The sequence below is a fragment of the Mycena indigotica genome (genome assembly GCF_014461135.1).
Source record: "Mycena indigotica strain 171206Taipei chromosome Unknown Mind.scaff0017, whole genome shotgun sequence".
NCBI lineage: Eukaryota > Fungi > Basidiomycota > Agaricomycetes > Agaricales > Mycenaceae > Mycena > Mycena indigotica.
The window spans coordinates 920,303-935,486 of NW_023503016.1; the positions used below are offsets into that span (position 1 = coordinate 920,303).

The 15,184-nt window shown below is 51.0% G+C and overlaps 5 protein-coding genes across 5 annotated transcripts; 3 read left to right on the forward strand and 2 right to left on the reverse strand.

Moving 5' to 3' along the window:
- Nucleotides 1-325: 325 nt before the first annotated feature.
- MIND_01396100 (Ferric-chelate reductase) lies at nt 326-2,653 on the reverse strand (the record flags this gene model as incomplete). Its single annotated transcript, XM_037370371.1, has 13 exons — nt 326-332; nt 384-501; nt 550-777; nt 833-934; nt 979-1,412; nt 1,461-1,520; nt 1,572-1,583; nt 1,638-1,699; nt 1,745-1,866; nt 1,916-2,010; nt 2,058-2,169; nt 2,219-2,486; nt 2,534-2,653. 13 exons carry the CDS (start codon nt 2,651-2,653, stop codon nt 326-328), a joined length of 1,740 nt encoding a protein of 579 aa, XP_037213372.1.
- Nucleotides 2,654-3,918: 1,265 nt separating this feature from the next.
- On the reverse strand, nt 3,919-5,466 carry MIND_01396200 (Cysteine synthase; the record flags this gene model as incomplete). Its single annotated transcript, XM_037370372.1, has 9 exons — nt 3,919-4,058; nt 4,107-4,375; nt 4,430-4,490; nt 4,543-4,805; nt 4,865-4,875; nt 4,923-5,113; nt 5,167-5,232; nt 5,287-5,326; nt 5,380-5,466. 9 exons carry the CDS (start codon nt 5,464-5,466, stop codon nt 3,919-3,921), a joined length of 1,128 nt encoding a protein of 375 aa, XP_037213373.1.
- Nucleotides 5,467-5,733: 267 nt separating this feature from the next.
- MIND_01396300 (Efflux pump FUS6) lies at nt 5,734-8,061 on the forward strand (the record flags this gene model as incomplete). Its single annotated transcript, XM_037370373.1, has 15 exons — nt 5,734-5,826; nt 5,873-6,006; nt 6,054-6,146; nt 6,193-6,250; nt 6,299-6,397; nt 6,445-6,515; nt 6,561-6,659; nt 6,707-6,770; nt 6,817-6,952; nt 6,999-7,166; nt 7,223-7,275; nt 7,325-7,461; nt 7,515-7,580; nt 7,629-7,682; nt 7,737-8,061. 15 exons carry the CDS (start codon nt 5,734-5,736, stop codon nt 8,059-8,061), a joined length of 1,650 nt encoding a protein of 549 aa, XP_037213374.1.
- Nucleotides 8,062-9,354: 1,293 nt separating this feature from the next.
- MIND_01396400 (Cysteine synthase B) lies at nt 9,355-11,396 on the forward strand (the record flags this gene model as incomplete). The annotated part of the gene is made up of 11 exons (XM_037370374.1): nt 9,355-9,423; nt 9,471-9,570; nt 9,622-9,821; nt 9,869-9,879; nt 9,930-10,050; nt 10,103-10,193; nt 10,246-10,306; nt 10,360-10,637; nt 10,684-11,172; nt 11,225-11,302; nt 11,353-11,396. 11 exons carry the CDS (start codon nt 9,355-9,357, stop codon nt 11,394-11,396), a joined length of 1,542 nt encoding a protein of 513 aa, XP_037213375.1.
- Nucleotides 11,397-12,076: 680 nt separating this feature from the next.
- Nucleotides 12,077-13,330, forward strand: MIND_01396500 (uncharacterized protein; the record flags this gene model as incomplete). The annotated part of the gene is made up of 6 exons (XM_037370375.1): nt 12,077-12,255; nt 12,333-12,370; nt 12,558-12,730; nt 12,802-13,013; nt 13,065-13,251; nt 13,304-13,330. The coding sequence occupies 6 exons, from the start codon at nt 12,077-12,079 to the stop codon at nt 13,328-13,330; spliced, it is 816 nt and encodes a 271-aa protein (XP_037213376.1).
- Between the last annotated feature and the right edge of the window lie 1,854 nt (nt 13,331-15,184).

A 15,184-nucleotide genomic window follows, 5' to 3' on the forward strand; every position in this document is an offset into this window, starting at 1 on the left:
TCCCCAGAAGAAACACCTACGAGGCGCCGCAACTGCACGAGGAGTTGCCGCAATTGTGCGAGACAGGGATTTGGGTGTTCTGAGGAGGAACATGGTCAGCGTCTTTTGTCATCGGCAAGGAGGAGATACGCACGGTGGTCATTTTCAGTGTGTGTGTTACTAGTATGATCATACCCTCGCTCCCCTTTGCTCCTTAAATACGCCTATAGATTCTTCGGAGTTGTGCCATGTATTCAACTCAAGCATACGGCATACGGCATACTCTGGATTTAGAAAACTAAAACAACAAACTATACTAGAATTGACGCCTTCCAGCCCCACACGTTTACCAACTAGAAAACGGTTAGCACCAAGCAATCTTATGCTTTAGATGGAGGCCCCACCTATACGTTTCGGTGTGCAAGAAAAGGTCCCTGCAGACTCCAAATCCATCAGCGATATCAAGCTCGCAGCCAGCAACGCTATTGCGGACGTCATAAAGGAAGCCATCCGGGCCGCATGCTGCCAACAGTGTCACACACAACGAAAGTGGGCAAGAGCAATGCTTACCAACGATGGCAACACGACTCGCACTGGCGTGGGCCTCACGAATAATGTCGCCAAGAATAGGACGGCCGTAAGCCACGCCCTCTGGGTTCGCGTTGTGAATATCCGACTCATCGTCTTTGCTGGGAATGTCGGCATCGCCAGACCGAGTAAAGTGAACTCGAATGTCCACGGTGTCTCCGTGACTTGCAGTAGCAGCAGCGAGGTGAGGTCCCATCCAAGCATAGTTGTCTGGGCCGCATCATCAAAAGATGGTCAAGGAAAAAGAAGACCATAGATATCCCACCTGCATCTGGGACGGCGACAACAAAACTGATGCGCTTCAGCACCGATTCTTCTGTTAGCTTGGGAAGCAGGTCCCTGAAGATAGGGAGTGTGAAAGTCGTGCCTACAATCACTGAGCTATTGAATAACCATGCGCATAAAACAAACCTGTTCCCCCACTGAGAAACACGACACGCTCATAGCGCTCCAAAGGAAGTGGCGCATGCAGCCCGCCATACGGTCCATCCAAAACAATTCTACTGGACCAGCTGGCCTTCCCAGCAACGCGTTGTTGGAGTGCCTGGGTAAGTCCGCCCCGAGCGCGCAGAACCAACTCAACTACTTTATCCTTTTCTGCGATCGAACTGATTGTGAACGGGTGAGACGTCAACGCATGGACACCGAGACCGAGAACACGAATGAAAACGTGTTGGCCGGCCGCCCAACTGAAGCGACCTTGTATCGGGATGCTGATTTTGACGAGGTTGGGCCCAACGGACTCGATGGTCGACGGCAGTCCGAAGCCGGTGGTGTAAAGAGTACGAACGACGCGGGTCAACCAAGCAAGACCATACAATGCCAGCGTTGCCCAGAAGTAGTCCCTGAAATTAGGTCAACAACACAATGACTCATGACAGAAAGAAACGCACCAAGAGGTCAGACGGAAATTGACATGGATAAAGAGGGCGGCCATAAAGATACCAGAAGCTCTGTCCAACTATGTCAGGGGAAAAACAGCTGTGCTCGATGAGAAGGCAGACATGAAATGAAGTCTAATAAGGTTCGTCAGATGGAATATCAAAGACAAGTTTAAGTGGATTTCGCACTTCTTGAAGGTCTCATAGTATTGGTTGCGGAAAATGCCCCACGACATTAAAATAAGGTACGTCTACCAACCGTTATTCTTGAAAACAGGGCAAGAACGTGGACTGACCTGGGGTATTAATGCAGCAATGCCACTCCAGTACCACGGAGACTTGGCATACTGCGATTCCATGATGCCCAAAGCGACATTGTTGATGATGAACGGGAACGTGTGGACCAAAGAGGCAATATCTAAACGATTTATGATCATCCACTCCTCGCACATAAAAAGAGAATTTACACATGAAGAGTGCCGACCATCGATGGAAAACTTGCAGTTTTTCGTGGGACGTCTCCGTGACCAAGCCGATGAAGTTTATTTTGGTTGCAAAGGCGCTAAGATGCCCATGAATACAGAAACGCAAGTGCGAACGAAAGGTCACATCATAAACGGCATGATCGCGATGGCGATCCAGCCAGAACGGGTGGCGAGTGGTGGACTATGTCCCATTTGTTCGTTAGGCCAGTAGAATGGTCGGGCAGAGAACATAAGTGCTAGAATAACGTTGTTTGAAGGGATTCAACATGAGTGAGAAATGAATACCGAGAATGAAGATTGACATGCCACACACTCCAACGACAGCAGCAAGCGGCGGTGTGTACCAGCGAGTGAGGCCGAGATAAAACTGGCGGGCTGTAGCATATCGCATTGCTGCCGTGAGTTTGTCGCCAAAACCCGGACGATTCCGAGCGACGTGCATCAAGTTTCTTCCATGGAGCCACGCAAGCTTGTTCAAGACCGCAGCCACAAAAATTGCAGTACAGAAAAAGATGACGGTCGTTTGTGCGTAGTCCCAGTCCGCTGTATACCACTAGCAATCCATCATAGGAATGCGAAGGAAACGACAGAGCAACTCACGTTGTGCCATCTGGCGACGAGGAGCTTCCTCTCCTCAGCGGTCATGGCATTATAGTTGTACCCACCAGCGACACGGGACGAGTGCCAGAGGACAGGATGCCTCAGCCAGATGAGACCCATGATAGTGCGAGGACAGGAAGCCGCTCGGAAAAGTCGTTTGCTCGGAATAATATGTTGGCGCTAGCCGGTCACTTGTCGGTCACACTGATCCCCAAGGTTCGGTTGAAAAACCCATCTGGATTTTGGTGCGGGCTAAGATTTACGGAGATAGATCCAGCAGGTGGAAACAAGGTCCTTCCGTGATGCGACACGTCGGACGGGGGTGCATGTGGACATCAAAAGTGTTTGGGAGGGAAAGGATTCAGAAGCAGAGAGCGGGCAACAGCCACAAGCGGTGGTTTGTGAACCGTGGCGAGCTGAGCTGGCCCAGGAGAAACACGGGGTGATAAGGTAGGAGAGTGTGTCGGGTGGGGTTTGAGGTTTGCGGGTAGTTTAGTTGGAGGCTGACTGCGGCCAAGGTCAGCTCGATGCGCCATAGAACAATTGGAGACAGACCGCAAAGGCTATCATTATGGGAGTTTCTTGATCGTAATGGGAAGGCAAGTTGGACGAGGCTGAAGTTCGGTTGGCTGGAGAGGCATAGCATAACACAGTATTGGGGAAATGGAATTAGGAGGGCGCGGAAAGCGAGAAAGTGATAGCAGCGTGACAGGCGCCTTTTATATCGAGTTTGATGATGTCGACCAGAATGATGAGACATTTGTGCGTTGGGCATTTCCGCGATTGGTCCATCAAGATCCGACATCCATCGCTTCTTGCTCTCATGGTCGCATTGCAGTAAGTACGTCCTCGCTGCACGCAAATGGTTGGCGAGTCTCGAGGGAGGAGGGAGGTCAAAGGTGCGCCTAAACAACTCTAAACAATGACTTTTACAACGTCGCTAAGCTACAACTCTGTTTCCACAATCCCTCATTCCCCTCCACATCCTTCCAGGCATCAACTCCCCCGATAACGCAATGAGCAGTGACACCCCGATTTCGCAAGACACTCATTGCAAGGCGCCCCACATGTCCCTTGTACGACAGAGTCAAAACCACATCACCCTTGCTGAGCACTGCTTCTCCAAATTGCGCATCGTCAGCCCCCAGCCGTTTATCGAGAAATCGGAACTGTTCTACCATCGTCGGAGGGTGCTTGTATGGGTTGGCTGCTTCACGAATGCTGAATGATAGAGACAACGAACAAGGCAGGTGGGAGACAGCGAAGTCTTCTGCATCCCGCAAGTCGAGGACCTTCACCTTTTCTTGACTAGCAAGCATTTTGTGTCCGACCACTGGAGTTATCTCCCAGTCAACGTTGTAGCTAAGGTGAGATGAGGTGAAAAATCATGCAGGATCGTAGCCATACTTGTATGAATCAACACCAATGAGCTCCTCGTTGCGAATAGGTAAGAAATACGAAGGGCCGAGCTTGTCAAAATATTCGGAAATATACTGGAAAGGCTGGTCGCAGCAAATAAAGACACCTAAGTGGTGGTCAGTTAAACGTCAACGATAGGAAAGCGGCTTCTGACAGGGAATTTCGCGGTCGTCGTTGCGAAGAGACTCGAGTTCTCCTTGGGCGATTTTCTTGTCGAGATAGTGGAAGAGCCCAAGTAGTGCCAAACCCGACGATGGGCCCACAAGCAGACCATTGCGACAAAGTTCCAAACTTTTCTCGTAGGACTCGAATGTTCCTACTTCCTCGATGGTGTCAACAGCCTCGCGCCACGGGAACTCAACCGGCGCCAGTAGGCTGACCATACGTGGGCCAGGAACACGTTCACCGGGATTTGGGCAAACGCTGCAAAGCAACATCAGTCCTGAACTGTCGAGGCGAGGCAAGTAAAAAACCAACCCGACCCGCGCAACAGAGGGTTTAACCGATTTCAGGTAAAGACCTGATCCCGTCATCGTGCCTCCAAGATGTTAAAACAAGAAACTTGATGTTTGAAAGAGTCTTAAACTGACCCGATGTCCCAATACAGGCAGCGAATACGGAGATGCCGGGAAGCTGTTTGATGATTTGTGGTCCTGTCCAACGCATGTGGGACTCATAATTCTGCATCAACGCTACGTTAACTTGCATCGAGCTACATAAATCAGGACAAGCCTCTGGGTTAGAATACTGGTCGGGGTTGTAGAAGCCATCTTGCGCTCCATCGATATTGGCGGTGAAAATACCGCCATTAGGGTCAAGCGGTTCTGGTTGACCGTGTCCGCCAAAGAGAGTCCTTCAGAGTTCCGTCAGGATGGCAGGTGCCAGTGTCTCTATGTCAAAATGGAGACGCACAAATCCAGTCCCTACTAGGTCATCAGTTCTGTGTATGCGGCGAGGACGGGGGACCTACAAAAAACCTGAGCAGCTCTAACTTGGTCTGGCTCGTTTTGTTGGAGAGATAAGCGTGAACGTTGGGAATGCCATAGATGTGGGCGAGAATCCCGAGCGAGATGACGGTGCTCCCGGACGAGTATTCGACAAGAGTATGTGTGTCGGAGGTGATTTTGCCCTTTTCCTGCCCACGAAGGATGAAATTTAAAGCTGAGAGACAGAGTTAATCGGTCTGCGAGGGAAAGCGAGAGTGTTTCACGAACCAGGGATGGATTTGACGTTGGTTGCGGGAACGTGGCTCATTAGCTTTGCATAGATGCGAACCCCGTCTGAGTAGCAATGTATGAGAAACGTTGGTAGATGATGGACTGAGCGACGATTACCTTTGCGGTATGGGTTTAGGCGTTCCGGAAGCTCAACGAGCTACAACACAAATTTTGAGAAATCAATTTGAAGACGGAGTTGGCTGTTTTTACTGGTATAAGAGGGCCTTGGTCAGGATCGTAGAAGTCATGGAGTGCACGTTCTCCAGAAAAGACATTCAGGAGAGGGTCGACGGGCATGCCAATGGTGAAAGTGGGAGGTTATTGAAGTGGTAGCTCAGTAGTGGTTGCAGGTCGGATTCAAGTTTAGAACGATGAACAATCTTTGACAGCTCGGCTTGGCGGTGGTCCATCTTAAGGCGGTAAGTCAAGTCGTGCCGGCTCGATTTAAGCGCCAAGGACAAGAAGTCGCGATGAAAACTTCCGAATCGTGAATCGAGATCAACGTGTGACAGGCGGCTGTGACTAGTCACTCATGGGTTCTCCAAGTCTGGGTGTCGGGCTGCAATGGTCCTCCAACTCCCCGTCTCCGACATGGTCTCTGGACCCAAAGAGCTGACCGACCAGACGCGGTACCTTCCTCTTCACAAAATTGTCACCGTACGCCCTCCCAAACCCAACGTCTGTGTCTGAGCCTCTTTAACAGGTCTTTCTGGCATGCGCCACTGTAGGCACTGTTAGCTTGCTCGATGAAACGATGATCTCCGTGGCTTTACCCGTCATAAGCTCCGACCTCCATGCTGGCACTCAAATTAGCTGGGTTGCAGCTGCGTTCTTCGTGTAAGTAACCTCAACTCCTTCCAACTAGCAATCCTAACGCGTCTCAGAACGAGTACCGCGTGTCAGGCACTCTATGGTCGTTTGTCAGACATTTGGTCACGAAAAGTGGTCCTATTTGCTCTCATGACCATCTTCTTCATGTGCGCCTCGCAAAACCCGACCCCATGATTCTAATGCACCCACCAGAGGGAACCTCGCGTCAGGTTTTTCCAGCACATTCATCCAGCTGATTGTTTTCCGAGCTGTACTAGAACTCATTGCACATTCGTTCCATTAACTGATTAGTTTCCAGCTGACGGGCGTAGGCGGCGGGGGTCTGTCGACAATTGCCCAAATTATTGTGTCGGATGTCGTATCTCTGCGCGAGCGGGGAAAATATCAGGGTATACTGGTACGCGCGCCTCGAAAATCACATTCAGCGCCAAGCACATTCTATAGGGTGCATCTGTTGCGATTGCATATGGCTGTGGTCCAGTCATTGGCGGTCTTTTTGTCGAACACTCGACTTGGTAGGGTCTCTATGGCTTATGGAGTTCTCGAATGACGGAGATCAGGCGTTGGATCTTTTGGTTGTGCTGTCCGCTTACCGCTGCCTCATCCATCGCCGTCTACTTTTTCATGCCTCTGAAGTCTGTTGAAGGAGACTGGAAACTGTATTCGCTATTTACTAACCGAATCGCTATGACTGACTCTGTTTCAGCAAACTGTCTCGGATCGACTTCGTCGGCTCGTTCCTCATCTTGGTATCCTCAACACTGTTTGTGGTATGTACAACCTCTTGGCTGAGACTTTTCTCTGAATTGGTTACAGCTTTCCCTCACATGGGCGAGTGGCTCGTACGACTGGAACAACCCTCACGTTTATGCTGCGCTTGCCGTTGGATGCGTGGCTGCTATAGCGTTCATTTTGTGGGAATGGAGGATACCCTCATTCCCCGTTCTTCCTAGTTCGTCAACCTCATGCGACTCCATCTCGCTGACTGTCTTGTTCAGTGTACATCTTCAAGCACCGGATTGTTATCGGCGCCGCGATAACTCAAACCATAAATGGTTTCCTGACCGTGGTCCAGGTTTTCTACTTGCCCACATTTTATCAGCTGGCCTACGGCTACAGCCCTGTGAAATCGGGTCTACTAGTTCTTCCTCTCACCATTGTTCAAAGTAAGTTCGTTCTCTCAGCGCCATTGAGGTGATTATTAAAGTTTATCCGTTTGTAGCGGCCACTTCAACCGCCTCCGGTCTAGTCGTTACTGCTACGGGACGATACCGCGTGCGTCTACATTGGGCCGTGTCTCGCATGGACTTGATGGTTGGATCAGGAGCTTATACTCGCTGGATGGGCCATCTGGGCAATCGGTCTTGGACTGATGGCGACTCTGACCGAACGTTCTACTCTGGCTCAGCAAATCGGTTATGCATTGCTTACCGGCATCGGTGTTGGACAAACCTTTCAACCGTGTGTATAATCTCCATCACATATACGTTCAAATTCTCACCCATGGCAAACAGATCATTGGTTGCCGTTCAAGGTGCCCTAGATCGTAAAGACATGGCTGTCGTGACCGCCATGCGGAGGTAATCTAATGTTTTCCTCTACTATTCCATCTTACGCCTGACGTCCAGCTTCGCGCGGAATATCGGCGGTACCCTTGGACTGGCCACTACAGGCACCATCGTGTAAGTGAAGTCTATATGGACCCAATGCAAACGTCGCATTGAATCAGTTCACAGAAATAGCGTTTTAGAAAGCCATCTCAATCGCCTCAACATCAGTCCCCAGCTGCGCCGTGATATTCTGGACAACCCTGTTTCTGCTCGCACGAGCGGCCATCTAGCGCCTGATGTGTTGTCCCAGGTCGTTGTCGGGTACCACGCGGGCTTCAGGATCACATTCATCATCCTGGCTACAATGGCGGCCATTTCCTTCTTCGTTGCGTTGACGCTCATGACACATCGAGATCTGCATCGAGAAGATGATGCGAGGTTGAAGGCGGAGGGAGAAGCTGCATTCGTACAGCATCAACCCGAAACTCCAAGCCTAACCAAGGAGCAGTAGATCAAAAACACACCAATGTGATCAATAACCGTAGATAAATCTTAGTTTTCTTTTGACCATGTCTATTGTCTACCTCAACACCCAGAAAATTGTGCCTCGGGCTGCACCACTCCTTGACCAGCTTCACGAGGCGACCCCAGCAGCGGAATATGACCTGAACAGTGTTCTCCCTGCGCCGAAAGAGGCATTGGAAACTGCACGCGTCAAGATCGAACCTTTCATTGCAAGTCGATCCTGCCTTGCTCTGGCGTTTAGCTCACGCAGTCCCTCACCAGCCTTCGCTCCATGCAGACGCATTAGCAAGTGCGTTCTCAGCAGCGCCTCCGCCAGGAACTGACGGCGACATCTGGTTTTACCCCTACCCAAAGGGCAAGCCGTTCGGTCAGCCTGAGTGCAACACTGTTTTTTTATATTGGTTTTTCACGATCTATCCAGAATCCAAGCAGGAAACGCTCATCTACCTCGAGAAGCAGCGCCTTCGACCCAATATCCTGACGTTTGCCGTCATCGACCGCGCTTCCGACGAGTTGGCCGCAGTGATGAGGTTGGCGTCTTCATTATTCAACACAGACATGACTAAGTAATTCAGTCTTGGCTGCGACCCGGCGCAGGCGACACTCGATGTGAAACTCATGGCGCTCAAAGTCTTCCCCAAATTTCGCCGAACCCACGTCTTCGTCCATGGCTGCTATCTGCTTTTACGCTACGTGCTCGACCCCACTGCAAACGGCGGCCTCGGGCTTGTCCGGGTCGGATGGCGAACTCCGCCTGCGAATATCCAAAGCCAGAAAGCGGCTGAGAAAGCCGGGCTGATCCGGGAGGGCATTATGAGGTCCGATTTGGACTTGTTGGGCTGATAACGTCGCGACTGATACACGCTCAGATGCTATGAAGTTTCGCCCAACATGGGCCCCGAGTCGCCTTACCCGGGGCAACCCGTTCCAGACGGGTCCGGCAGAATAACGGAAGATGCGGTTGTGTATTCGATGACTTGTCATGACTGGTTGGCAGGCGGGAAGCGTGCGCGATTGGAAGCCCTCTTGTAAACATGTCAGATGATCGGAAAAGAGTAGCACTGGCTGTCACAGTCGGTTGATCCCAAAATCTCGTCACTCCGACATCCTTCTATTGCGATACCGCAGATGGGGGTAACTTTTCTCGGTCTCAGCTCGATTCCAAGTCCAAACCAAACCTGATTTAGTCGCAGAGCAAAGCCGCATGGAATGAATGATCGTCCTGCAATGATGTCAACATATAAGTTCTTCACGACGATGAACCTTTCCTCATCCCAAAATGAATGTCTTCTCTGGAAAGAACGCGCTGAAGGATTTTTATGACCCAGACAAGTGCCCGCCGCTCCCCGTACGCATCAATTTTCAGTCTGCCTAGTCTAATGGGTACCTCTCCAGTTAGTGGAGCTCCCCAGCCATCCATTCGAGGCCGATGGCGTTGAAATATACGCCAAGATGCTCACGATGCTTCCGGCCGCCAATGTCAAGTCACTGCCAGGTAGTTGCACCATCCTACACGCCATTTGCGGCCACCTGACGAGATTCCCAGCGGCGAACATGTTGCTCAAAGCGGTCGAAAGCGGCGAGATCAGCGACGACACGAAACGCATTGTCGAATGGTCCTCCGGCAACACTGTGATATCATTGGCCATACTCAGCCGCATTCATGGTTTGGCGCGGGAGGAAGGAGTGTCGGCCTATATTTCAAACAAGAACCCGGAGTCGAAAATGCAACTTCTGCGCTTTTTCGTGAGTGCGCCTGTCATCGTTGATCAGCTTGATCTTACCACGAGCAGGACTTGGAGCTGTACGGACCGGCAGCACAACGCCCTGGTTCATTTCACTGACGAGTTGTAGGACACTATTTGGGGGGCCAACCCAGGTCACCTCTGTTGACGTTGATGGCGGGATTCAGGCGGCGATTAATGATGGCAAGCGCCCGGGATACTATAACCCGTCACAATACACCAGTGCTCGAGTAAGCGGCAAACATTGACTATGTGGGTCAACATCATCTAATGAGTTATCAGAATCCTGAGGCGCATATTCGATGGACTGGCCCACAGTTACTGAAACAGCTGCCAGATGTGTCGGTATTTGCATCTGGCCTGGGAACGGCAGGTGAGGAGCCTATATTTGTCGTCAGCAAAAGAACCGATTGGAGTATGGACAGGAACGATTACCGGCGTCGGGACATACCTCAGGTCGATGAAGCCTGACATCGTCAATGTGGGGTGGGTCTTTTGTCACTGATTTGATTGAACAACTAATGCCTGAGAATTGCTAGGGTTTTCATCGCTCCCGGAGACAAGGTACCAGGCCCGCGTCCGATGGATCTTATGTCGCTGCCAGCAGAGATGGACCTCCCCTGGAAGGACGTTATCGACACAGCAGAATTCGCAACATCATTCGACTCGTACCGCACCAGCCTCGATCTGTGCCGCCAGGGACTGCTTGTCGGGCCGAGCTCTGGCCTCGCGCTAGTTGGGTTATACCACTATCTGGAGAAAGTAAAAGCGAATGGGGAGCTCGAGAAGTTGAGAGGACCAGACGGGAAAGTCAAATGTCAGTAACGGCTCCATTTTGCTTACCTGCCATGACTGGTATTTAGGTGCGTTCATCTGTTGCGACCAGCCCTTCCAATATATCAGCGAGTACTTCGACAAACTGCCGGACAGTTTCTTCCCACGTATCCACAACCAAGAACTCCTTGAGGTCGACCAATACGCATACAACACGCTTTGGAGCATCAGCGAAGAAAAAGCCCTAACAAAAGTCAAAGCAGAAGACGCTATCATTCTCGATCTGCGTGACACTTGCGACTTTGACTCCGTTCGGGTGTCAGGCTCTCTGAATCTCAGCTTGGGCTGTCGGGAGGAGCCAAACCCATTCAAAAGCCCGCCCGTGCTGCATCGCCAGTGGCTAGCGCTTGACAAACGTTTGAGGGCCGATGATGCTGAATTTGGTCGACGTTTGTTCACATCCGATCGACCCATCATCATAAACTCCTACGATGGACGCACTGCACTGGTGGCGAGCAGCATCCTTCGCAAGAGAGGCGCGGAGGCGTACGCGGTTGTTGACGGAATAAATCTTTGTCGTAAGTCAGACTACGCAGCCAGTGCCATGTGCTGTTCTGAGCGACAACACAGCGGAGAGCGGGTTTCTGCTGGACTATGGGACACCGTTTTCCAAGTTTTTGATCCAGGTCAATCGGATTGACCTCGAATGTAAGTCATTGCTGTAGTTTGCACCAGATATAAGTAACGCAGCTTTGCAGCTGGCAAAACCAGTGTATTCGAGTACGAGCGACGGGCAATGTAGTTTGTGTCTAATTTAATGTTCTGTGGATTGTCTCGTCAGTAGTCTATTCTGTGCGATGAGGGATTTGGATTAACTTATTGACTACACACGGTCCGTCTGGTGAACGAATGCTGGAGGCTTGGGACAACACATGTGGTGGCAATCAGTGACGGTCACATGCATCGACCAAAGGACCCCTGATTATGCCCCAAGAGGTAGGATACCAAAATCCGGACAGATTTTGGAAAATTTCAACCTAGGTTTGACCAGAATCCGGACAAAAATCGGGTTGGAGCCAAAAAAGTTAGAACCAAAGTCCGGACAAGAGATTTTACCCTTAGACAGGTCGGAACCAAGTCCGGACAAATTTTCCTCAGTTAGGTCAGTTTGGTGGGCAATTCACATTGAAATAGACCACATTTAAGAAAAAATCAGGTGGCACATAACGGCTATCAGAGCCTGAAAAACTGTTCTTTAGCTATAATTCCACCTTTTCTCGGCTAACTTTCGCTAATTTAGCGCTTTTTGTCAAGGTCGGATGCGAATCCGGACAAATTTTGCACCTTCGGGGTAGGTCGGATCAAAATCCGGACAAAACGATATGCGTTTGGCGTCCAAAAAACGCGGACAAATTTTTCATTTCACCGATTTCAGAATCCTACCTCTTGGGGGATAATCAGGGGTCCTTCGACCAATGGCAAATGTGCGATCCGCGAAAATTACTCACGGACTCGGTCCGAAGACAGATAAAAGCGGGACGCAAAATCGGCTCGCTCTTCCTTCCCCCCCTCCATCTCACTCCTCCCCAACTTTACACCTACAAACTTTGCAGCTTCCCGGAGCTCCGCCTGTCTCTTTCTTCATTGCAATATGGATCAAGGTGTGCCATAACTTCCTTCCCTACTCTCCCTCCCAGTTCCCTCCTTGTCTGACGCTCTTACGCCATGACCCAAACAGGTTCACTACCAACCTCGGGGATATGGTCACCGTCTCCGGTAGCGACATGTCTATTTGACTCGAGCCAGACCTGAGCCAGCTCGTCCCCTCGCTTCAAGTTCCCTAGCCTCCCTCATGCTCCGCAAGAATGCTACTGCCGTTGCGACGTGTAGCCACTCGCTTCTCCCATCTATCCATCTCCACATGGCCGTCCCTGTCGCATCTCGGCGCTCACTCACGTTTGAGGGGTGTTTGTTATCGCAAATTCTCCACGACCGTTCACGCGGTCTTGGGCGACCTTGCGCAATGATCGCGACGCGTCGCATCTTTACCTCGTGTTGACCCGAAACAATGGAATACAACTTGATGCTGCTAGGCGCCGTTCCAAGCAAAGACGGTTTCGGCCCAATGCGGGCCAAGTGGGCCTTTTTCACCTTCCCCTTCGCTTCAATATGCAGATGGGTGAAATGGATGGCATGAATATGACCAGCTCCTCGGTGGCTGGCTCCCATTCGATGGACTCCATGGCGATGATGAAGCTTATCTTCATTTTACTCCTGGCGACACTCTTCTCTTCAGCTCCATCGCTCCCACCTCTGCTGGCGCCATATTCGGAGCTTGCCTCATTCTCTTCCTTGTCGCGGTTGGAGAACGCGCTCTCATGGCTTTGAACCGTGGTTTCGATAGACAAATTAAGACTAGGTACTGTTTTCTATGCATTTTTCTGCGGCCAAACTGAGTGATGTTTTTTAGATCCCAGCGTCTTTTGCTGACTTGCGAATTTGCTAATAACACTGCCGAAACTGGTTCCGACAAAGCTGCCCTCAGACTCTGCTTACGTGCCCACGAAGATGATGTTCATTCTCTCTCACGAGGTCGCTCGAGGTGGCCTTGCTGGTTTACAATCGGTTGTTCAATATCCACTCATGCTGGTCGTCATGTATGCCACTCCGTTTCTATCTCCGTCAACCAAGCTCACTCAAATGACGCAGGACGTTCAACACAGCTTTTCTCATTAGTGTCATCATCGGTATCATTGTTGGCGAAATAGCATTTGGTCGATCCAATCGAGAGCTTCACTCATTCGAAATGCATTTATATGGATACTACGAAGTCTACTTCTTCTCAATGCCAAAGGCTGCCTCGATGCGAGCCAGCGCAAGCTGTGAAATTAGGATGTGTTCAGCTATCGATAGACCAACGCACCAACATAGTCTCTTTCGGACTGGAATACACCAACCGAAACCGTGTTGGGATAGGATCAGCACCGCTTGTGGTTGGTTTCTATTCATCTATGATGAGCGGGAGAAGCCACCAGCACAGATACTTGCAAGAAAAACTTTGTGCTGACTGAGAGTCGAGACAGTTGACTGTAGTTTCTTGTCCAATGATGTGTTCGGAGGGAAATTCAAGCGCTCAATGAACGGCGCCAGGTCGACAAGGATGTAAACCCCGGCATTGGCACGTGTAAATCTCCATGTCGTGCTCAGCAGTTGAAGTAGGGGGTCAAGCCACTTACTTCAATCCGTGGTGAGTGGACCATTGAGCGACGAGCTCGTAGGCTGCGCGTAATGCCGCGCGGTTATCGGCCAGGAACGTCTCAACAAATGCCTTGTCCTGCAATACACGTGTGAAAAGGACATCACTCGCAGAGGATATGGGCGTCGCGTTGAACAAGGGCCGGAGAACGTCGATTAATTCCTGATTTCCAGGCGAGATAATTAGCCCCACTGTGGAGAGTTAGTGGCAGGGCGTGATAGGAAAGTATAAGAACGCGCGTTTTAGACCACTAGCACCAAAGTCCTTTGTTGGCCCAGCCAGCACATGGACACGCGCTGGGTCAACACCTAGGGCGGGAAGGTCGTAGGAGAGGATGGATTTGAACGGCTCGTCGTTAGCGGGTGTGTAGGCGGAGGGGCCAAAGGTAGACAGGCCAAAGACTTCGTCGACAATAAGGTGGAGATTGTACTGAACGTCGAGTTGATATCAATTGACTTGTCCAAAGGTTTCAAATTATACTGACCTTTTCAGCCAGAAGTGCATACCCTTCGATGAGCTTCTGCGGGACGACCTGGGGAATCGGATTCTGTGGATTCGGGGTCAGAAGCACGCGAATGGGTGCCCCCGCGGCCTGACTCTCCACGATTTTGGCTTCCAGGATTGGCAGGGCATCTGTAGAAAGCGGATCTGTCGAGGGTGGTATGTTTGCGAGAACCAGAACAGCGGCAGATGGGTGGACGATGTCGCGCACATAATCGTCTATACCCATTCGCATATTATATTCGAGTTGGCGCCGACAAAGACGACGAACCATAGAAAGGCTGCCAAAGCACTCGTTAACGGCGCATTCTTGGCCGGGAAAGCGGCATACGGTGGTCATAAGAATGCCTTCCCCTTCACCGACTAATGCCCAAATCAGTTGGGCGAAGCAGGCACCGATGCCGGGTCCCGCAACGGAGTTCACTCCTAGTGAGCGTGTCAAAAGACCACCACAGAAAGGGAAACTAAGTACGCATGATAGGCTGCCTAGGACGAAAGAACGTGTTGACATAGTCAGGCAGCAGGTCTTCGACGGTCGGCAGCCCGCTTTTGGTGAGCGTGGACCGGTAGCGGAGGTGTTGGGTTCGGAGTTCAACAAGCGGAGCGGAAAGATACTATGCAGTTCAGGCCCAGGTCGCAGCTTCAACTTGAAGGCAAACCTTGAGGAGCCGTGGACTGAGAAGAGTATTTTCTGCCGTCGATAGGTTGATAACGCCGTCAGGAAACAAATCAGGGTCGTAATATGGTCCGGCGGGTGGAACGCTGGCGAGCAGTCACAAAATTCTCAGGCTGATGAAAATCGGCAGTTACTATTTCGGGGGCACAGTGTTGCC